Source organism: Lissotriton vulgaris, chromosome 11 (assembly GCF_964263255.1).
Source record: "Lissotriton vulgaris chromosome 11, aLisVul1.2, whole genome shotgun sequence".
Classification (NCBI taxonomy): domain Eukaryota; kingdom Metazoa; phylum Chordata; class Amphibia; order Caudata; family Salamandridae; genus Lissotriton; species Lissotriton vulgaris.
Genome location: NC_141699.1, coordinates 1,090,594,578 through 1,090,618,017, shown reverse-complemented (window position 1 = coordinate 1,090,618,017; position 23,440 = coordinate 1,090,594,578). Strand labels below are relative to the sequence as shown.

The window sequence follows — 23,440 nt, the reverse complement described above, 5'->3', positions numbered from 1 at the left end:
CATTTACACATTTAAAAATTATATTTAGGTAGGCTTAACTTACCTTACACATCTTCCCTTTGTAAATATTAACAGAAGATGGTTGCAGAAAGGTACATAAGAAAATCAACAAAATATGGGCCTTAAATCAATAAATGTTCTTAAAGGACTCAATACAATATTCATACAGTAAAACATAAGACAGTGGACTTGGTGAGCAAGACCTAAAGAAACAATGGAGTCTACATCTATGAGATACATATGCAGTTGGATGTACGTATCTATTTATCTGACATGCACAGTCGCACCTCTGTAGTGAAAGTTGACACCTCACTCCATTGGAAATAAAAATGATGGACCCTTAGTAACTTTGCCTTTCTCCCTTGACAATTTTGAGCAAATGTTGAGGAACCTAGGGCCCGATTCACAGAATGAACTTAAGACTCAATCCTAAACTTACTACTGTTTTGGTATTCACAGATTGCACTTACTACTTTGGTATTCGCAGAATGAAGTTACTACTTTTGGTATTCACAGAATGAACTTACTCATTTCGGTATTCACAGAAGTTAGGAGTCCTAACTTTACTACAACTAAATTGAGAAAAATCCTAATTTTAAGACTTTCGGTATTCACAGAAGGCATTTAGGAGTCCTAAAGTTAGTAGTCCTAACTTTACTACTACTAAATTGAGAAAAATCGTAATTTTAGGACTTTTGGTTTTCACAGTAGCAATTTAGGAGTCCTAAAGTTAGGAGTCCTAACTTTACTACTACTAAATTGAGAAAAATCCTAATTTTAAGACTTTCGGTATTCACAGAAGGCATTTAGGAGTCCTAAAGTTAGGATTCCTAACTTCTGTGAATACCGAAAAGAGTAAGTTCAGTCTATGAATACCAAAAGTAGTAAGTGCATTCTGTAAATGCCAAAAGTAGTAAGTTCATTCTGCGAATACCAAAAGTAGTAAATGCAATCTGTGAATACCAAAACAGTAGTAAGTTTAGGATTGAGTCTTAAGGTCATTCTGTGAATCGGGCCCCTAGTTTTCACAATTCAGCCTTTTAGCATGGCAAATGTGGTATAGATTAGTCAAGTGGGTTACAGGGAATGAACTGGGCCAAAAAAACAGTCACTTTTCCAAAATGAATATGGAGTTTACTTAAGGGCTACTTGTGTGAGTAACTCACAAAACTGCATTTTATGCAATTTTTTATTCAAGTAGTATATGGCAGAATTTAGGGCTAGATGTAGGTAAATAGGATTTACTGATTCTAAAATACCGAATGTTACCGATTCACTATATTAGAATCGGTAAATGCTATGTAGGTAATAATTCGGTAAAAACTTACCGAATCGTTAAGATTCGGTATTTAACGTATCGGTAATTACTGTTTCGGTAATTGCCATTCATTCCTATGGGCCTGGATGCCCATAGGAATGAATGTCAATTACTGAATCGGTAATTACCGATTCGGTAAAATAGGGAAAGAGTCAAGGGTGGCAGAGTGTCACTTTGACACCCTGTTGCACCCCTGAATAGTGCCTGTGTGCACATGTGGCACACATACATGCCCTAAGGGCATGTATGTCTGTCACATGGCACAGGTGCAAATGCACAGATTTGCATTTACAGAGGTATTCATTATTTACCACCAACTAATAGTTGGTGGTAAATAACGAATTCTTAAAGCACAGAAGCACTCTTTAAAGTGCTTCCTACATGTCATTTACCAATTCGGTAAATACCGAATCCTCCCCTGCATCCCAAATGCCCAATACCAGTAGGTAACGGCCGAAATTCGGTAATTTCGGCCGTTACCGACCGGTATTGGGCCACCTACATCTGGCCCTTAGTGTCTAGTCCATGTTTATTTATTTGTTACAAACCTATTTGATCTGAACTTACTCAATGCTCATGCACCATTACTGTATATGTCCATAGATACTTTTACTCACTGAATAATCCTTTGGGAATAACTCATTGAGGACATTAATCATGTACCAAATCATCAGTGTATTTACCTTAAATGTTTGTTACCATTAGTGATCATGAAAATCAAACACAACCATGTAAAAAGTCAAGTCAATACCCTGGTGCGCCAACTGTCACTCGTATCACGCACCCGAACAGGCAACATCTCTGTGTTGTTGCAAATATCAGACAGATCAATCTTCTCAAATATCAAAATGAACGCAGCAACAGACTAATTATGATCTTTGCGGACAAGTTACTACATCACAATGGTGCTATATAACCCTTCCACCCAAATATAAATTCCATAGGATATAATGTGATTTAGATTTCGGCGAACGGGATATCAATCATCGTGGTGACGGAGTAACTCATCCGCCAAGATCATAATAAGGCCCTCAGTCTGGACGAAGCCCTCACCCTGGTCAGCCAAATGGTCACTCCTATCAAAGATACAGGCCACTAAAGTGGGTTACCTCAAGTGTGGCAGCTTCCAAACACAGGCAGGCCAAACTCATGTATGGTGGAAAAATCAAACTTGCTCCAAAGTTCCTCAATATCAAACTAACCACAGCACTAAAGTCCGCCTGAGTAAAGCCCTCATACTGTCAGTCCGAACTGTCACATATACAACATGCACATATAAATCACACCTTAAGATATGGTTTAAAAAGAAACATACTCCACTGTTTTACGAACATCGAACGAAATATTGATTATTACCCATCAATATTGTTAAGGTTCTTCTTACAACATATGCTATTTAAAATGGTTATACTTCTCAATATTACATTCATGAACTGGACATAAGACTTAAATATTGAGTAATGTATGGCTATTATATGTTAACAAAAGAAAAAATAATATTGAATCCACGATTTCTTCTTCATTCCTTCTAGTTCACTGACAATGGTGTGATTGTATTTCAACGTAACCGCTACGAACCATTTTACACCTTTCGAAATCCATATTCATTCTTCAAAACAGACTTCTATACTCCACCCATGATTGCAGCGTTCTGGGCTGATGCTGATTTCTCTGCTGGAGATGGACAACTTTACTACAGGGTGAGTACTCCAGAGACGCCAACGTTACCGGTGTCCTCTTTGTGGAGAGGTAGTGAAATATATAGAGATTGAGATATAGGAGGAGTGTCGACGGAGCATGAGCTAGTGGCAAAGAAAATAAGAGAATGAGTGAAAGAGGTACAGGCAGACTGAAGCTGAAGTGAATGAAGTGTAACCAGCAAGAGCATTACATTCAGGAAATATGAATAAATATTAATTTATCAGGCACATGTTTAAAAATCCTGGCGGATTTACAGTTGTAGTGGCACAATTTCAGTTTACCATTGTGATGATAATAAATCCTCTACTACACAGATGCCTCTTCACTGCCATGACAGCACAACCTTCTCCAAAAGAGTGTCTCTGTCTATCTTGGGAGTGGCCACTTTGATGGCGAACATTCTGGTGGATAATCTATAACTGTGTTTGGTGGTTAGTAGAATTCTACCCCACAGTTCTGCGCACCATGGGCCTCATTTATGAGGCAGTGCGTCACTTTTACGCCGCCGGTGCGTCACTTTTTGTGACGCACCAGTTGCGTAAAAAATGCACCTTGTCGTGTTATATTTACAAAGTGACGCATCTAGGTAGATGCGTCACTTTGTAAACCCCTGCGCCACATTATACCTGCTCCAGGTATAATGTATGCAAGGGGGGCGTATTGACGCAAGAAAGGGTCATGGAAGTGACGCAGTAAAAACTATGAGATTTTACTGCGCCATTTCTTGGCCACTAATGCGTCAAAATCTTACGCCTGCTTAATGGCAGGCGTAAGACTGACGCAAGCACTAACAACATGGGACTTGCCCTTGTGAAAGTACACATTGCTGGAGTTGCGTCACTTTTGTGACACACTCCAGCAATGCGTCGCTTTGCGCCTACAGATACGTCAGAAATACTGACGTATCTGTAACTCCTTGCGACATGATGCGTCATATTATAAATATGATGCATCAATCCTGACGCAAGGAGTGTGCACTGAGAATGACGCATTGCTGCTTTCACGCAGCGATGCGTCATTTCTCATAATTGAGGCCCCTAGTGTCTGACAGTGGACGGAAGCGGAGAATCGTAACAGGGTATGAGAGTGCCTGCATGGGCATGTGAACAGGTGTGAGAGTGACTGTATGGGTGTAAATTGGGGCATATGAGTGTCTCTATAGATATTTCAGAGGGTGTGAGAGTGTCTCTCTGAGTGTAAGAGTGGGTGTAATAGTAGTTATAATTATTTATTTATTTATTTTTTGGGTCACACTAGATCCACAGATCCATTGCAAAGTTACACAGGGGGTGCTCCCTGAGCCCATGGAGGGTCCACAATCTCGCAATTTGGAAAGGAAAACATGTTTGTGTAATCTCAACCCCAGTAAACATGCTTGCCCTTCATTTGTAGTATACACAAGGGATCAGGGAAGCTCTTATTTGACCCCTTCAAATAGTATGCAAGCTTTTCAGGCCAGAGGATCGTTTCCTGAGATATAAAATGGTGGGTGCAACTATTCTGTGAAGCCAGCCAGTCAGAACCCTGCTTGGACGCGTGGACTCATATATCCATACACTTGAGAATCCTGTTGTTGCCATTCACTCCAAATGAACCAGGTGCAGACACCACCATATTGCTTGGAAGTAATTTATTTGAATATTAACTCTCGTTCTGCCATGACGCTTTCCAGCCAACCCAGGTAGCCTTGATCACACACAATTGTAGTGACATTTTCCTCCCTTTTTGTAACATGCACATGATTCACAAACATAAAGAAAATACTCTAACTGATATAAATACTCTGTACTCAAATTCATTAAAAAATATTGTAGAGTGAATTTCTGTATCACATTTTTAAAAATGTATAAATGACTATTTTACACACAACATATCCTATAGTGCCGCTCAGTTTTTCCATGTGTGAGTTGAATTCTGACACAACCTTTGTATCAGATGCAGTGTTAACATCAGTTCTTATTCATGTACACAAATCTTTTCTAATACGATATTTTACTAATTTCATCAGATCTTCCTGTTGTGATCATTATTATAATGAGCACTATTAATTTATATTTTTAAAGTCGCGTTCATAAACACACATCTTTAAATGGGAGCGCTGGCATATCAACCAAACGTGATGATCAGACCCAAATTTAGAAGCATGAACACTTTTTAGTTCATTTTTTGAACTGTGCTTTTCTAGCGCAAATTGTTAACTAACAGCACAGCAGGACGTTTGAACCACACTTTCTTACTCGTATCTCAAATAATGGGACATCGTCACCCACATGAGCATATTAATTAATAACCATTTCGGTATAGCATGATAGTGCAGTCACCATGATATCTCCGAAGTATTGTTTCATAACACACATGAATTAAGAACCAAAGGGTACCATCCCTGTCACGTTGCACCCAATACATGTATTGGATTTTTACAACAATTGTTAAGGGCATGAACTGTACTGTTCAGTGACCCCAGCCTTTCCGCTTAATTTTTTTAGGAGTTCAATATTTCCCTGATGAAGGGCTCCCAGTAGCCCGAAATGCATTTGGACGACCAATTTGATGAACAATTTGGAATATAATTTTGGAATTTGCAGTCCCACCATCTTCATTTTGAATCAATGTGGATTGCAAAACAACATTTAAAATGAATAAATTCAATCTATGAAATCAGATAAACGTGTTTCAAATGACTTAATGTAACAACAAACATTTTGCTGTGCATTGGGGGTACAACCCCCCAAGGGTGGGTGCTATTTTCAGTAAATATTTACAAGACATACTTTAATGGTAAGCATTGAAGCCAAATTAATTTCCTGTACTCAATTAACGCATTACTGCATACATTTTGCCCATTTGGCTAGTCACACCTGTCTGATCAATGCGTAACCTATAGAAATTTCTATCCTTCAAAGCCCCTAATTTTATTATGATTATATTACCACATCATCAAACTTTGTATAGTGGACAGGAGATTTTGTGTTTCCTAAATATAATTATAAAAACTAAAAATATGTATAATGCCTCATTGACATTGAGACCATTAGGGACCCGTTTATCAAGATTAATGATGTTCTTTGCCCTGCTTTGTGTCAGGGTTTGCTCCCGGATAACACCCCAATAATGTTCATGCACTGCATCAATCACAAAATACTGTGTGTTGCATCATTGTTGTGGTATTCAAGAAACTGTGATCATTTCAAGAGATGTCTAAGGGCCAGATGTACGACCATTTATTGTGGTCGCAAACGGGAGATCAGCTCATTTGCGATTGCAAAAAAGACCTGGCATGGGCAAACAGTATATTGCGAGTTAGTGACTCGCAAAATAGCGTTTGCGACTTTCGCTATTAGGAAGGAGCGTTCCTTCCTAATAGCAAGTGTCAATGCAATGTACTAGGGCCAGATGTACAACCATTTTTTTGCAGTTGCAAACGGGAGATTGACCCATTTGCGACTGCTAAAAAGGGTCCTGGCATGTACAAATGCTATTTAGTGAGTCCCTGACTCGCAAAATAGCGTTTGCGACTCTCGCTATTAGGAAGGGGCATCCCTTTCTAATAGCGAGTGTCAATGCAATGTACTAATGATTTGTAACCACATTTGCAGCCGCAAGAAACTCGCAATTTACCACCTACTTCAAGTAGGTGGTAAACCACTCACAAAGGAGAAGGGGCCCTCAGGGGACCCCTTTCCCTTAGTGAGTGTGTGTGAAAATATTTTTTAAGAGCAGGCAGCGGTCTCAGGGACCACGGCCTCTCCTCAAAAAATGAAACTAGTTTCATTTTTCTTTTTTAAATGCATCCCATTTTCCTTTAAGGAAAACGGGCTGCATTGAAAAATGTAATCACAGACATTGTGGTCTGCTGACCCCAACAGGACACCATCCCTGGGAGTGCTAGCTTTTCCTAATGGGTTTGCAAATTGCGACTGCCTCATGATTAATGATTGAGGCAAGCATTTTGCGACCCCATTAGGAATCGCAAACAGTGTCTGAGACACTGTTGTACATTCAGTTTTGCAAGTCGCAAATTGCGAGTTTCAATTCGACGAATTTGCGACTCGCAAAATTGAATGGTCGTACATCTGGTCCTTAGAGTTTTCTGCCCAGCCCTAGCTCCAGCTTGGGTATTATTGTCTAATCAACAGTGTTTAGTGAATGTGTGAATAGATTTCATCTTTCAGCTTTACAAATATCTGCAACAGGAATATGTCTAATATATGCAGTGGTAGCAGTTTCCCCCTTGTGGAATGATATTTAGGATTCTCTGGTAATGTCTTGTTTGAAAGTTGGCAAAATTGTGAAATACAAGCTACAACCTAGCAATGGATTGTTTTGTAGTGGCTAACCCTGTCTAATGTGTCCGTAATTGAAAATGTGTTTTTTTTATCTTTCTAATATTTTTTGTTTTATCTAAATGAAAACATAGTACCTTACTAATGTCAAGGGAATGCAGTGACCTTTCTGTAGGAGTTGAAGGATTATGGGGATGTCTTTATGTCACCGATCAGCAAAATAGTCAGAGAAAGTAAGACGCGTGTTTGAGAGAATCAGGTCAGGGCAGAGAGGATGGAGGTAGAGGTATGTAACGAGAAAACAAAGATGGATGAGAGAGGAAGAGAAAAAGTGGCAGAGAGAGATTGTCATTTGGAGAATGCCCGGATTTGTGATACTTGAAAAAGACAGATCATGTACTACACATCAGGGTCAGACAAGGTGATACCTGGGGCTTGTGCGGCATGAGTTTACTTTTTCAAGTGTGCATCACGAATAACAAGTCGTGCAAGCAGTATAAGTGAATGACTGCTATGACTTGAATCAGCATGTTGGTGACAAGGGTGATGTTTGAGGGTGAAGATGAACCTCAATTGTCGGTTTTTCACAGGTCTTTGACTTCCAAAGAAATCCATCCACTGATGACTTCAAATCACGCCTTGAGGCATCTATTTCAACATACTTCAAGGCACTGGGCATTCAATTCAGTGCCCTCTGGGCCATCAGAATCACCTGGGAGCAGGTGCCACCATACCCTGCCAAAGACTTCCCACGTGGGCAAGGTCCATCTGTGAGTATCACAGCTGAGCTGTTGGGATATCTGGGATGTAATGGCTGCCATGTGGGGGGGGTGAATGGTGGGTTCTGGGTGAATTGCTAAAAGATGCATGATAACCTGCAATAGATCTTCTTAAAGGTATTGTTTTTTATTATACATGTCACATGATATTGGTATTAGTTAGAATGCTTAAACATGTTCCTATTTTTATGTACAATACATAGATCATAGCCTAAATGCTTTAACTTGAGAATGTAGTGGTTTCTGTTTATCAGGGCCATTATTTGCCTTAATAAACAAGCTGTATAAATGCATAGTTATAGAGAGCACATTTTTCATGTTAGCACATTTTCTGGTTTTCAACCTTTGTTCTTTGTTGTTTGTCCAATATCCTTTATGCTCATTTGCTGCTTGTAACATTTCCTAGTCACCACTGCCACATACTTGACTGAGTCATAAGGCCATATCTTGTATTTCCATTCCCATTTTCCCATTTCTCCATTGCACTTGTATGTGAACTATTTACCCATCACCCACCTGTTATTTGTCTTGGTTGCTCCCCTTGCTCTCCTGCATGTGCCCAATATTCACTCACTCTTCTGCATCTGTCTAATCCGCCCTTACCCTGCTGAATGTGTCCAAACGTTCCAGTGCCCCTGCCTTTGCAGCATCTTCCTTGATTTCCTGCATGAGCTCAATTTCCCCCAAGTTACCCTTCACCTTCTTACATATGCCCAGTGACTCTGTATGCGCTCCTATGTGTGTTCATTTCCACCCTCAGTTGCTCTGTGGCACATCTGGTGCACTCTTTTGTCATTATGTGTTGCAGCTTATGGCACCACTGTAGATGCAGCATTGTAACTGAGCACAGCGAACCATGTAGCAGATTTCATTAGCAAGTCTAAACTTCTCTCCTTCTTGATCATACTTGTAAGCCTCAGTCCTACAGATTTCCTCCTTGTAAATTGTAAATTGATACTTGTATAGCGCACTACTCACCCACAAGGGTCTCAAGGCGCTTGTACGAATACCGCTGTGGAACCCGTCCTGGCTTTCCCTGTGAGGCATCCACTCCTGGGCACCCCCAGGGTGGAGGCCAGGCATCCTTAGCGTTGTGGGGACCGTTGTGGAGATTGAGCAAGCTATTGCCCAGAGTTGCAGAGTGGGACTCCATGATTGGAATAGGCACCGAGGCGAGAATTTTCAGTTCCGTGGAATTTTGAGCCCAAGACCCGCCGAGGCGGGGAATCGAACCCTGGTCCCGGGCTAGACCTCTGCATCAGGGTCTGCCGCTGTAACCATTGAGCCACACTTCTCCATCCTTAAGATGTTCTCAGTGGATCACCTGCTACCAAGCCAGACTAGTGTCTGCCAACTCCAGCATAAAGATATAATTCCCTAGAAGACAGACATTGTAAAGATCTGCTTGCACAACCATCTTGGCTGGATCTAACCAGGTGCCAGCCTTCAGAGGTCTAATAGCTAGATGTCTATAAGACCCCCCACTGCTGTTTCCTGAATTCCATGTTCCCTCTGACAAATTTTCAGGGACAATCCTGACAACCATTATCAGGCTATCAAATGCAGCTCTTATGAGCACTATCTAATGGCTTAAAACAATATGGGTATAGTTTTTGTCCCAATCAGAGGGTATATGACCTGGCGGATTAGGTTTTTACTGGGGAAGACCCAGACTGATTTGCATTGAGTTGAACCCTGTTTGCAGTGGCATTGCAAGTGGTAAAGCTGTAATTACCAGAGACTGAGATTAATTCCAGTATTCCAACAATCACATTTTTGTTAATTTCAGCAGCTGAAATCAAGTCCAGCATTGGCCATCCACCTAGAAAGAATGAACTGGTGTGAAAACTGATTTGGCTCCTTTGTCATAGGCCTGTGTTATGAGCCCTGGTTCCATGGGAATCTTGGTGATCTTCTCTTCCACATGGATGAGTACACTGGCTATTTGGGTAGCGAAGGTCAGCCAAGGACTGTATCCCTTGCGGCAAGATTAAGGCTCAGCTCAAGGTGCATCTCCATGCATATGGAAGACAGAATGCACACTCATACCACTCACAGCCTGAGTTTCTTACATGTGCAATAAATTGCACAAAATGCATGTAAGGAATTGGGTTATTAGTTAAGGGTGGGTGACTAACCACATGATGTAATAAACATAGTCTTTGTCTGTATGAACCAATGAACCTCTCCATTACCTGGGTTCAACCCCCTGGTAGCTATTGCTCAGAGCATCCAAGCTTAACTTCAAGGCAACCTGTAAAGCATTTAGGTAATGGCAAAAAAGTATAAAGTCAAAACACAACAACAACAAAAAACAGAATTAAGAAAAATGAGACCAAAACAACTAAAATCTATTAAGGGGGACCACAGATATACATTTTTAAAGGTTTAAAGTAAAAGAAAATGTTTATACGTCAACTGTGGTCAAGTGTCCGAGGGAGATCGGGACCTAAGTTTGATTTCAGACTAACCGCGATAGAGCATGGTTCAGATAAAGAAACCAGGTTCAACCCAGTCGGAGTTTTGACATTTGGGCTTAATTTTTTAAAAATGGAAGGCTCAGATTCAGAGAAGTAAGAATTTGGCACCCAGTAAAGGTCCCTCGCTGGCCAGATACTTTTGATATCTTCGCTCGATGGAGATTTCTTTGTTCACAAATTCACCTTTTTGGAGCTTGAATTCCTCTAGTGGGGCAAGGCTTCAGACTGTAGCTAAAGAGGGTTCCACGAGGCCTGATACATCTCTCCAAAGTCCCACTTCAGAGGATTTGCCATCACAAAAAAATCTCAGGGTGGGGAGGGAACCAGAATCTCAGTGGCAATACACCTTGATCAGATCAGCTTAGCAGGTTTGTCCCAGACCTCCGGAGGTATTTGGATGCATAATGGTTTTAAGTTCAAGGCTTTCAGGGGTGGTAGGGCAAGTCCAACCAGACATAGTCAAGGTTTCCAGGACCTCAGGAGCAGCACTTGGAAGTCAGACCTCATTGCAGCAGAGGCCATCAGGTGGGTCCAAGTCTGGTCTAGTTGGAACTGGTCAGCTAGAAATCTTTGGGAAAGGACTCTTTTAGCTTGTTGTGTCCCTGTACCTTATGACCCTTGGAGTCCACTTCTTTGTCCTGGGTAGAAGAAGAAGCCGGCACAGTTCTTCAGGGCCCCTTTCAGGTCTCAGACATTAGGTTCAGTCCTCTTCTTTTTTCATCAGGTCCAGTGGAGTTCCAATTAGGACACTGAGGAGGCTATTCTTGGCATCAGCATGTGGACAAGGGTGTCTCCTGGCTCCTCCCTACCCAAAGTGGTAAATGGTCTAAGGGATTAGGAATTAGGTATTTCATCTCCTTGGAAGATGACTCTGACTTTGTTTATTTAGCTGAATGAGAGCAAGTTAAGGTTTGAAACTACATTACTATGTTGACGCATGCCCCATGCCACAACCTGTACGGTGGAGTGTACATGGGTTTAATGCTGTAATCCCTCCTCTCATAGCCAGCTTAACATTATTTTGCCATTTCTTCCTATTTGTTCCTGTGATGCTGTGTTTTACAAAAAAGTGTTATTTTCTTTCCTCTTCTTGATTATAACAGGACATTGGTGTAAATGTGTCTATGATTCGGACATCTTCTTAGAAGTAAATTACGTTGGCTTCCAGGGGATCCTCATCAATAGTCATAAGCACTGAATATTTCCAGATATGTGCTGGGACATTTTTTAATATATATATTTATGTATAGAAGAAAATATGTACGTAGTACTATAATACACATTATATATATATATATATATATATATATATATATATATATATATATATATATATATATGTATATGTATATGTGTGTGTATGTGTGTGTGTGTGTGTATATATATATATATATATATATATTGCAAGGTTCGCTGGAGCACGCACCTTGCAACAAGCCTCTGAGGAAGATTGATTCGAAATGCATCAGGCTGCAACAAGGCTGTTTGAAACCACTGGCTGATTGAACTGGTCTATACCGTGAATAAAGGCTGGTAACCTTTCATCCCACTTCGTGTGCGACTCTAATTGGGCTACCAATCCTACGTGCATATATATGTATATATATATAAACATTTATATTTGCAGCCTATATTAGGGGCAAAAATGCTCAATTTACATTGAGTTTTCCTGTATTAAAACATTTTAGCAGAGTAGAGCATTTCTAAAAAATAGAAAAAAGAGCAGAAAATGCAACATGCAGCTTTTAGAGAAACCTGCAATTGAATACAAAAGCCTTGTTAGCCAATATGCTGTATTAAAAGCATAAAAAGAGAAAACTGGCAACGTGCCTTTAAGTCCTCCATGACCTCCTGTATCCCATTAGGCTTCAAGGGTGACAGGTCAGTTCTTTTTTCCAGCTCATTCTGTGAGGACCCCAAAGTGCAGTGCTCCCTCAGCTTTTTGACTTTTTTGTAAAACTACTTTTTCAGAGGTTCACTCAACGTTTCTCATCATCTTGAGTGAGTAATACTTTTTTCGTGATGGAAATAGACATTTTGTTCTATCGAAAATGCCTTCTCTTTTTCTCATGTGCTCTGCCTTTGACAAAAAGAAGGCAAAGGCAGATTCAGTCTACATATGTTATCTTCCTGCTACCCATCTGCCTGAGACTTGTCACCTTTGCCAGCAGTTTTCTACGCAAACTTTAACAGACAGAGAAAAAAAATCTGCCGTCATTGGCTTCAGGAAAGATAGAAAACTTAATTTAAAGACATCCTCTAACCTCTCTTCTTAAGGTTTCAAGAGGCAGATCTCCTACCAGGCAAAGGAAAAGGACAAGATCCATTCCCAGAGGTAAAGAAATACCTATTTGTCCTCCAACGGTGTCAGGCTCGGCGTCGGAGATGCCTGCAAGGTACTCCTAACCTCTGACCCCACCGTACAGTGAAGAAATGACGCCGAGAGACTCGCCTGAAAGATTGGTATTGACGCTGACACGTATGTCCAAGTCTACGGCATCCAGTATTTAACGATGAGCCAGGCACGTTGTTTAAAGTCACAGCAACATCCTCTGTCGACGGCAACCTTCTCCTTCGGAGTCAACCAGGCACAGGTTGACATCGAGACACACTGCAGCTCCTTTGTCGTCAACCAAGCAACATTCAACCCTGAGACATTCCCTGCCAATGTTGAGAGGTCGGCGATCGACAACCAGACATACACCTCCTCCGTCGATGTCAACCAGGCGATATTCGACATTGAGACATGCATCTCGATCATCAACGCCACCCAGACGTCCAACATTGAGACATTCACTTCCACCATCAGCGTCCACCTGGAGACGTTCGACATCCAGGCATACACATCAGCCACCAAAATCAACCAGACAGCGTTTGACATTGGCACATGCGACTCCTCCATTGGGGTCAACCAGGCGACGTTTACCGTCAAGACATACACCTCCTCTGTTAACGTCAACTATACACCGCTTAATGTGGGGCCACACATGTCCATTGCCAGCAATCAGATGCCATCCAACAATAAAACACACAACTTCTAGACATTCTCCATCACCGGTGAAAAGGTGCCAGTCGATGTCGACGTCTCATTCCTTACCTGCAAATTCACCTATGTAACTGTCTCAGGGAAGGGCTCCGTCTACTTCTTCTAGAGACACTTCGCACTCTTCTAGGCAGAGAAAAAGAGCCAGCCATCACTCAGAGGCTTCACAGGCTTTGATTTGTCTCTCCCCAAGGTGGCTAGAAAGTGTTTGCAAAATGCCCGTCCCACGGCACCCAGATGTGCAGTGTTCGCGCAGATACTCCGCTGACTCCTCCATGGACACCACTGCTATGGGCCAAGATTCCTCTAGCTATTTTGGCAGATGCCACCTCTCTGCCACCATCATGAACCAGGTTACCTAGAGAAGCCACTCCAAAGGACAGATCCAGGTTGCAGAGTAAATCTTACCGGAGGACCAGATCAAGAGATACTACACCTGTCCGCACACCTCAAAGGCCTAGATTGGGATGTACGTTGTTACAACGCATGCTTTTAGCACGCATGCTGTAACAACGCAAGTTTTAAAACGCATCCCATGACAACGCATTTCACTAAGGGGTGTTGGATAGTGAATATTTTAATTTACTATTCCAACACCAGTCCCCGTGGACACTAGGGAAGGTGCTGGACAGTAAATTAAAACAATTCCCTATCCTAGCGTGCCCCCAGTGTAATTCGTTGTATTGGAATGCGTTTTAAAGTCTGCGTTGTAATAGCACTGCATGCTAAAAGTTGCATCGTAAACTACGTTTCCCCCTAGATTGTGCCACCGCAAGCACAGATCTCCTACATGGTCTACGTCTACACGTTCATCTAAGACAGATTATTCACCAACACTTAAGGATATGCCACCAGTAAGAATATCCAGAGTAGACAATATTAATACCTTAAAAGAGGTATTAGTGAGAGGTGCTGCCAAGATAAACATTGACATTCCTGCTCCACCTACAACCTCTTCAGCCATTTTTGAGACCTTACATCATCAGTCATCCTCAAGAATGTTGTTACCTTTTGTTCCAGGTCTTACCGGTGAAGTACATTTTTCTCACTTCAGCCTCTCTTCGAGTTGCCCCACCAGGAATGTAATACAGATATAAAGCAGCTGATCAAGACTCTTTTATTTCTATGAGCTTATCTTCCACTAGATTTGGCAATCATCGCTGTGCCTAAGAAAACACATACTGTGGCTGCTTTATCGTCCGTACCTCCAGAGAAGGATATTAAGCATTTGGATTCCTTGAGCAAAAAGATGTGTTGGACATCAGCCTCCTTTATGAAGATGCCAAGTAAGACAGCTTTGCTGGGACACCATGAAAGGTCTCTCAGGGACTCACTTGCCAGATTTGCAGAGAAGCCCCCCAGAGAACACAGGCAGGACTTCGAGGAGATCTTGCAGGAAGGTGGTTTAGTTGTCAACCAACTCATCAGCGGAGCAGCAGATGACACTTACATCGCAGGTCATGGACATTAGCATGGTGTTTGCGACAGGTGTTCTTCATGGTTCAGTCTGACAGGTCTAAAACCAGAGGCACATCATTGGATCTTAAATATCCCCTTCACTGGTAACTCGTTACTTGGAACATACCATTAGTGATGAGATGGCAAAAATGAAAGCACAGTTTGACACTCTGAGGCTCACACTAATGATGAGATGGCTAAAATTAAAGCAGAGTTAGACACTCTAAAAAAACTAGGCAAACAATGAGTTGTTGCTTCTCCTGTTGCTGTCTCCCACTCTGGTGGGGGAAATACATTTCTCAACGAGTTGTGCAATGTCACAAGAAATGTGTCTTAAATAGTGTAGAGAATGGATACTCTCTAAGGGCCGATTCACAAAAGTAATCTGAGACAAAATCCTAACTTTACGACTTTCAGTATTCACAAAAGGCATTTAGTAGTAGTAAAGTTAGGAACCCTAACTTTACTACTACTGGATGCCTTTTGTGAATACCAAAAGTCGTAAAGTTAGGATTTTGTCTCAGATTACTTTTGTGAATCAGGCCCTTCATTTTCACTGTCCTCCTCTTGCTGTTCCACCTTCGAAAACCTGCAGAGAGAAGTCTCCATCCTTCTTCGCAAAGATGCAATGCAGGAGGTTCCATTCTCCCAATGGTCAGTAGGGTTTTACTCTCTGTATTTCCTCATAAAGAAAAATGGCCCAACTGCAGAATTCAGTTCAATTCTGGAATTACATCTCCTAAATAAATACATCCACAAGGAGAAATTCAGAATGTTGGCTGTCCACCAGATATACCCCCAGCTCCATCAGGGGGTCTGCATGTGTTCAATTGATCTGTAGGATGCCTACTTCCACATACCAATAGCAAGGAAACATTAAAAGTTCCTGCATTTTAAAGTGGCATCCAAACATTACCAATACAAGGTTTTACCCTTTGGCCTGAAATCAACACCCCGCACATTCACGAAGTGCATGGCCATCGTATCAGCAGTCTTACAAAAAACAGAAGCTATTCGTCTACCCATACTCAGATGAGTGGCTGGTAAAAAGCTTTTCTCCTGAGCAAGCAAAGAAACACTACCACATCTGCGTCAAGACACTACGATCTCTGGGTCTCCACATCAACATAGAGAAGTCAATCCAGATACCAACTCAAAGGCTCCACTTTCAAGGTGTGATACGAGACACAAAAGTAGCAAAAATGTGTATCCTTTGCAGGCAAGACTGTCATCAATCGCTCAGAAGTGTGCCAAACTTCTGCACACTCCACACCCATCAGCCAGACAAATGGTGTTTGTTCTAGGGTCAATGATCTTATGTATATATCTTGTTCCAAATGGCAGACTGCACTTGAGACTGTTACAACAGAATCTGGAGGATTATTACAACCAATTCACAGATCATTGGGACAACAAGCTCACCCAATGTCAGGGCGTGAAAGCTTCCCTACCAAGATGGTGGCATGGAAAAAATCTGCTAATTGGTGTACCATTCCAAAAGAGAACTCCAACTCAGATGTTCATAACTGATACATCTCTCCAGCGATGGGATTGCTCATATGGGTGCCCCACAGCCTGTGGTCAACCAAGGAGAAAAAGTGCACCGCCGAGGGACTGTAAAAAAAAGCCCACCTGACATCAGTAAACTTTTATTCTGGCTGGCGGTGGGCACACGGGTTTGGCGGTGCGGGTGCAGGCCACTGGTGTGGCTGTCCGCTTCCGCACCACCAAACTCGTAATAAGGCCCTTAGTGTTTTCAAGCCAAAAATAGCATTATTCAACTTAGTTGTGCATGCCAGTGTTTCTCTATGGAAAAGACAGCTTTCCTACAGTGGAAAAAGCTTTTGGGTGCTAGTCACCACAAGGACATTTTTTATCTTAACGTTTAACATTTCCTACGGCTACATAACATGCTCATTGCTTTATGGGCTAACAGACCTATGTATGGGTGACCTATTAGTATTTAGGAGGAAGGTTTTGACTTGTCAACAGTGTTTACTTTTATGTTGACAGGTCGAATCGCATTTTTTCAAATGCTCCAGTGAGGCCTAAAGCTATGTTTTCTCTGCCGCTGTAGTGTATGGCGCAATAGGTGCATAGTCCAGGCTCGGGGTACAGATTGTACACTAGACTGGGGAACGTTACTTAAGTTGAATATGCCCATTGGGGTTTTGTTAATTTAGCCATGTTAAAAGGAGGAGTGCAAGCACATTCATAATTGTTTGTAGGGATAAAAATGCAGAGTTCTTCAGTAAGCAAAAACAGATATGGCAAACATCGGGGGGTACACCATACAAAAGATGATTATTTCCTACCATACACCAGCACAGATAAAAAGGTATGTACAGCTACTGCCAGCCATCAATGTCTCCGAGCCTGGAGATAGTAGTTAGAACACTTGACTATAGTTCCATACACTTGTATGTGCTCATTTGAGCAGAGCATTTTCTTGTATATCAAAATAAATTGGGATGCATCTCTCAGAGCATCAAGATAAAAAAATAGGAAAAAAAATACTGTTTTCTTGGTCATGCACTTCACTATTATGGGGGTACTGCCTTTTTTAGGAGAGTGTGGGTCATTTTTAATGATGTTCTACATTTGATCTATTTTTCCTTTTTCCTAAACAGACCAACACATACCAAGCAGTGCTGGCCACAGATGGGATCTATTCATTTTGCCTGATTATGTTTGAAGATGGAGGAATGAATTGGAGATATGAAGCCCTACCAACATTTTACACACCAAGAATGGGTTATTTCAGGTACAGTAATTATGTTTATTAAGTCAGGGAAGAGTTGTACCAAGTCCACTGCAGTGTGTAGAGTAAATGTGCTTGAATTAAATATATTTGTGTTTGAAAAGAGTAAAGATTATGCCTATAGGAGTCCCTCATCCTTCACTGTACTGAACAGCATGCTTCATGCCAAGTACTAATTTATTTTATGTCCTTAATATTTTTTGGAAAACACTATTTCTTCCAATGGAAGCTTGAGAGTTCTCTTTGATCAGGAGGGAACTGGACTCATGTTAATTCGCTTTACTTAAGGGTTGAATGTGAAATAGGCTTTTGTGGACTTCCTGCAGTACTCTCAAGGCAGAGGGAAACAACTGCAGAGGAAAATACCTTGAGAGTGCAGAAATTGTCCCTCGAATCACTGATGCCCTTATATGAGCAATAAGAGACAGTGATGTAAAGCAGCACTTGGTCTGGTGCAAGACTTTGTGGAAAAGGTAGATGATTTTAAATCCAACCCTGCATTCACCGGGATTCTGGTAAAGTAACATCAATGTTGATGAGATGTGATCAGTTCTCAACATGATAGTAGGTCAGACAAAACGTGTTTTCTGCTATGTTTAAATTTGCTCATCCTCTTTATATGTGGACACCCATACTTACCAAGATGAGTATTTTTCCATACTCCATCCCAATCTGATTACAAATGTTAACCAATTAATTACAGTAAGTTGATAAATGTCCCTTCTTTTTATCAAGAGAGACTCTATTGTCAGGCCTCTAAAGATGTTTCTCTCTCTCAAGTAATGCCTTGTAGTACTTAGATAGCGGGGAACCAGACATGTCTGTTATATTAACCGCATCGCTGCGGCGGTTATTTTTCCGCTACGCGGCTTTTTTCTAAAAGCCGCGTTAGATGACGAGCTCAGCTCGTCATCCGCACACGCCCCCCGTGGCTGATGACGAGCTGAGCTCGTCATCAGCATCGAAAGGGTTAAGAAGGAGTGCCAGGAGTACTGCATCCATAGTTTTTCTCTTATCATCATTTGTTAAGGTAGAGTGTCTTTCCCCTACCATGGGAGAATTCAGTTATGAGTCATTAGAGAGCATGATGTCTCCAAAGAGGTATGTAGATTGGAAACGTGTGGACATGTTTCACACAGACATTCAAAGAGGAACACTAAGACAAATAGCAGCAAACTGCTATATATTTGGGACCCTTCAAACAACAGGGTCTGTACTGTTTAGCTGATTAATAGAAGTTCATTATTGCCTTTCAAATTATCTAGGAGTATATAACAGGTGGTATATGCAACTATAATAGTTAAAATGAAAAGTAGTAATGGTGCAACAAAGTATTAGTTACTCAAGGCCTGGTGGAATAAAGATAAAGGTTGTTCCCTGGACTACAGTGACAGAACAGAAGAATACAGACCAGGCTCTAAAGGATCGCATGGACAGAAGGAGAGAACACATCTGCAACAGAAGGGTCCTAAGAGAGTGCAAGAGGGATCTTAAATTGAAAAAGCCAAGTGTGCATATTTTTGTAAGTTAAGGATTTCCAGAGATTAGTTGGGGCTAGTTCTCCAGGGATGCTATAAAGGACCTAATCTAGAGGAGCAACTGATGTTGATCTCGCTACTTAACAGAGAGAGGTGCCCAATTATCATGTCTGACTTATACAATCAGGAAATGGAGGTACATCTCAAATAGAAACTGGGACATTTTGGCCAGAAAGGTGTCCAACCTGCTAACAATGTGATTCAAGAATCTAAACCTACACAGCCCACAGAATAGCAACTAAAGTAAATGGGTGCCTCTGCTCATATTTGTTTTTGTGGTTAGTGATCTACGAAGTGAAAAATTGGCTGCAAGAGGAACTTTCAGGAGAGACATGACCAAATGTTACCAAATACAGAAAAATAATGTCACTGCATAGGAAGGTAAATATAGCAGTGACAAAGCAGTATCAGATGGCAATAAGGTTAGGCAGTGTGTTTAAAGGGAAAAAACCTACCAATCAATTTCCTGCAAACTCTACTGGCTCCCAATCAAGGCAAGAATAAATGTTGAAATAAGATGCCTAGCCTACAGAATGGTCCATCTTAATTACATCTCCTTACCTCTGACTTGTAGCTTGAGAGGGCTCAGGAGTAAAAAAACACCTTTGAGCTAGAAAGCCCATGTTGGAATCAATGCTCACTCATCACCAAGCCTTGGTAGAAGTTGCCACTCTCCTATGGAAGATGCTTACAGAGAATCTGTGAACCAAGACATCCAACTACTATCCTGGAAGCCCCGAAACTGTCACCTGTTCAGTCTCCATTTAAAGCTGAAAATGTAGCTTTTCTGCTCGGAATCTGTCACCAGCAATAGATACCCCACCCAAAACGTCACTCCACTGAGACTGGACTGCATCCTTTACTATGAATGTATTCATGGCCCCTGAACTGTGCTTAATGGTGTTTTACCTATGACTAACCATGCTACCCTACTTGGTGTCTCCTCTTCTTCCTCTTTTTTCTCCACTTTAATTCTCAATCAGCTGCCCTTTAGTTAGCCCATTAGTGTTTGAGTATTGAAATATACCTTGCTACTTACTATTTATAAACTTCTCAAACTTATAAATAGGATTACTTGTACTTTATGACAAACTAGCAGCCCGCCCCAGCGTTGCCTGGGGTAGAAGGGGGCTGGGGGCTGCATTTCAGGTTTGTGTGCTCTCCCGCCCAGGCCCCCGCCCGCCACGACATTGTCTGTGTCCTGGACCTTGTTGTGGCGGGCGGGGGCCGGGGCGGGAGAGCACGCAAACCTGAAATGCTTGCTTCCCCTACCCCCGCCTGCCCTGACATTCCCCAGCAGCCCGTGCCCCGCCCGCCCGCCACAACATGGTCCGGGACACAGACAATGTCGTGGCGGGCGGGGGCCTGGCTGCCCCGGATTCTTACCTTGCCTCTGCTGCTCACACCGCCGGTCCATATTTCTCCGCTCCGCCGCTCTGCCACTCACCACCTGTCCGCCGCCGCTCCTCCCCGCACCATATCCGCCTATCCGCGCCATCTCCGCCTCTCCGCTCCGCTGCTGGCCTGACTTCACCGCTCCTCCGCTGCGCGCCATGTCCGCCGCTCCTGGGATGCTGCTCCTCCCCTGCTCCTGACGTGACGACACACAGTCGCGGCCGGCGCTACTTTGGGGGAACTACTTTTTGTAAAAATTTAACTTTTTATATAACGTTTATTTTTAAAATTTTTAAAGCCTATGACCATCTACACACCCAGCCGATTTCAACGGTGTATCGGGTGTGTAGATTGGTGCTGTGGTTCCAGAGTTTACCTTGCCTAAAGGTGCAAGTTCTCTCTTTATAATAGTAGTATAGATTCCTGTGTTTTGGCCTAAGCCTCTGTTCCTAGTGTAATTTGTGCTTTCAACACTCACTGTTGGTTGTTCATTCTAAAGCTCCCACATACTTCACAGTATATACAACTGCTGAATAAATTAAATGAATAAATAAATTAAAAGGCTGAAATACACTCATTCACAAGAGACTCTTGACAGGGTATACAAAGAAATGTTTAGTCAGGCAACACCCAACAACATGTAGACAACACCTCCAGTCAGGCCATGTGTTAATGTGGCATCCTTATTGCCTGAACCCTCCAGGTAACACTAGCATTGAGATGGGTTGTAAAACATACATTTGAGTTATTTCAGAACAATCAGAATGAGGACTGTATCTAACTTCTGAGGTAAAAGGTTTTAAAAGCGCGACTCCCGGCCAATGAAATAAAAACACCATTGAATGTATAAAGGAGAAATAATATCTAAAGGACAAGATGGGTAGGAAGCAATACACTAACATTATGAAGGCTATGATACTATCTCAGTGATCTAAAAAATGTAAAGGCTGTCCAGAATATGAGCTATTTTGTGCAAATCTTCCAAGGAAAAGCTCATGTGTTTGGAATTCACCTTTATTTAAAAGAACGAATAACATATGAATGGGGCCAATACTAGGACTGAACAAAAATGAAAGTCTGCAAATTAAAAGCTGCATCTGTAAATTTAGCTACTTTTCGGTGCAAAATGGAATACCCAATTTATTAAGAAACATGTTTTTACAATGTCAACCACTGTAACAAAGAGTATAGCTTCTCTAGAAAAGTCCATGGAATGCATTCTCTTAACATATCTCATTGGTTTGTGAGTAGTATAGTGGGGTGTGTGCTACCAAGGCACTTGTCTAGATATTATGCTACAACTATGCTTCCCAAAACATTCATATTTTTTCCCTCTTCTTGAGGTATTCTTTCATCTTTTTTATATGTCTTTATATTACTTGATACCACTTTCTTGTAGGCTTACAGGACAAAACACCTCTTTGTATTTCTTTATGATTTCTCTAAACGTTTTTAAATGAGTTTGGAAAATTGGTGTCCTGCATTTTAGTAGATCTATTAAACACTTATCTTCCTATTTTATCCTGCTGATTTTGTTTCCTGGTCGTGAGTAGAAGGGATGCATTCATTCATACAGTCATATAATAAAAGTATTAATTGTGTGTCGTAAGCACATTAACATTCATTGCCTATTTGCAACCAGTTTAGAGATTAATATAAGCACCATTGAACACAACATGTAGTCGGAAGAATGTGAAATATGACTGATACACAATTGTATTCATGTATCTTGACTCATCTCCTCAATCCAAAACTTGACCTGATTTGTATATAAATGTATCTAGTTTACCTAAACTTTCAAGTGGATCAATGAACAACCTTATATGCTGACAAAGATGTTTTGTGAGTCTAATATTTTCTATATGTAAAATCTGCAGTGGGCAGCCTAGAACCAGCAGCTCCAACACTTTTCCAGCCTATAATGACCCACAAACATATGGAAGCATTCAGCAGGCTTACCGCCCAGACCGCTATCCCGGAGCATTGACCAGTAAGTTATTTTGATATTCCAAGAGTAATCAGAGATACTTTGAAATCATCTCTTGTATTCTTCACATGGGACAAAGCTCTGATAACTGTTGATGTCAGAGTCTTAAGAGCCCTCAGCACAGTAAAAGGATCTGAAGTAGCTATTAGTTAGGAGTCTGTAGTTAAAGCCCTGGAAAATGCAGGATTTATTGTGTGATTGGTACTATGGGGCTGATTTTAACTGCAGAGGACAGGCTTTACTATGTAAAGGGAGTAGAGTAAAATAATCCATTGTCCTGACTTAGTACCTGCTCTCTGAATCTCAAGATGTTTGCCAGCCCAGGTGACATCTCTTGCTTTGGCAAGAACCGCTGCCAACATGACGTTACCGTTGGTTAAACTTTACACCTTTTTTTTTTAATATTATCAATTCCTAAATCAGGATTTAATTGGAAATATAAAAAACTAATGATCCCTTCTCCATGGGAATTCTCTGCAATTTTGTAGGGGTCATTTTGTAGTTTTCACTGCCCCTTACTTTCAGGTTTTACCTGTGCGTGATGAACAGTGAAAACTGGCCATTTGACTGCCCACTTTACATCTTGTGGGTGGTCAAATGGCCAAACCTCTGACTGCCCTCACTTTGTCAGGCCATCGGAGGTGTATGTCAATGGTATATACGGAATAGGAGTAAAAACATCTGAAGTTCCGCTTAA

General features: G+C 41.5%; 1 protein-coding gene across 1 annotated transcript in view; it reads left to right on the top strand.

The window, feature by feature from the left end:
• The window catches only part of LOC147684201 (uncharacterized), a 522,357-nt gene that overhangs the window by 43,552 nt on the left and 455,365 nt on the right, over nt 1-23,440 (top strand). Inside the window, exons 9-12 of the mRNA XM_086942611.1 lie at nt 2,851-3,018; nt 7,893-8,072; nt 17,693-17,826; nt 22,634-22,746. Coding sequence (XP_086798737.1) covers nt 2,851-3,018; nt 7,893-8,072; nt 17,693-17,826; nt 22,634-22,746 — 595 coding nt within the window. The remainder of the gene's footprint in view (nt 1-2,850; nt 3,019-7,892; nt 8,073-17,692; nt 17,827-22,633; nt 22,747-23,440) is intronic.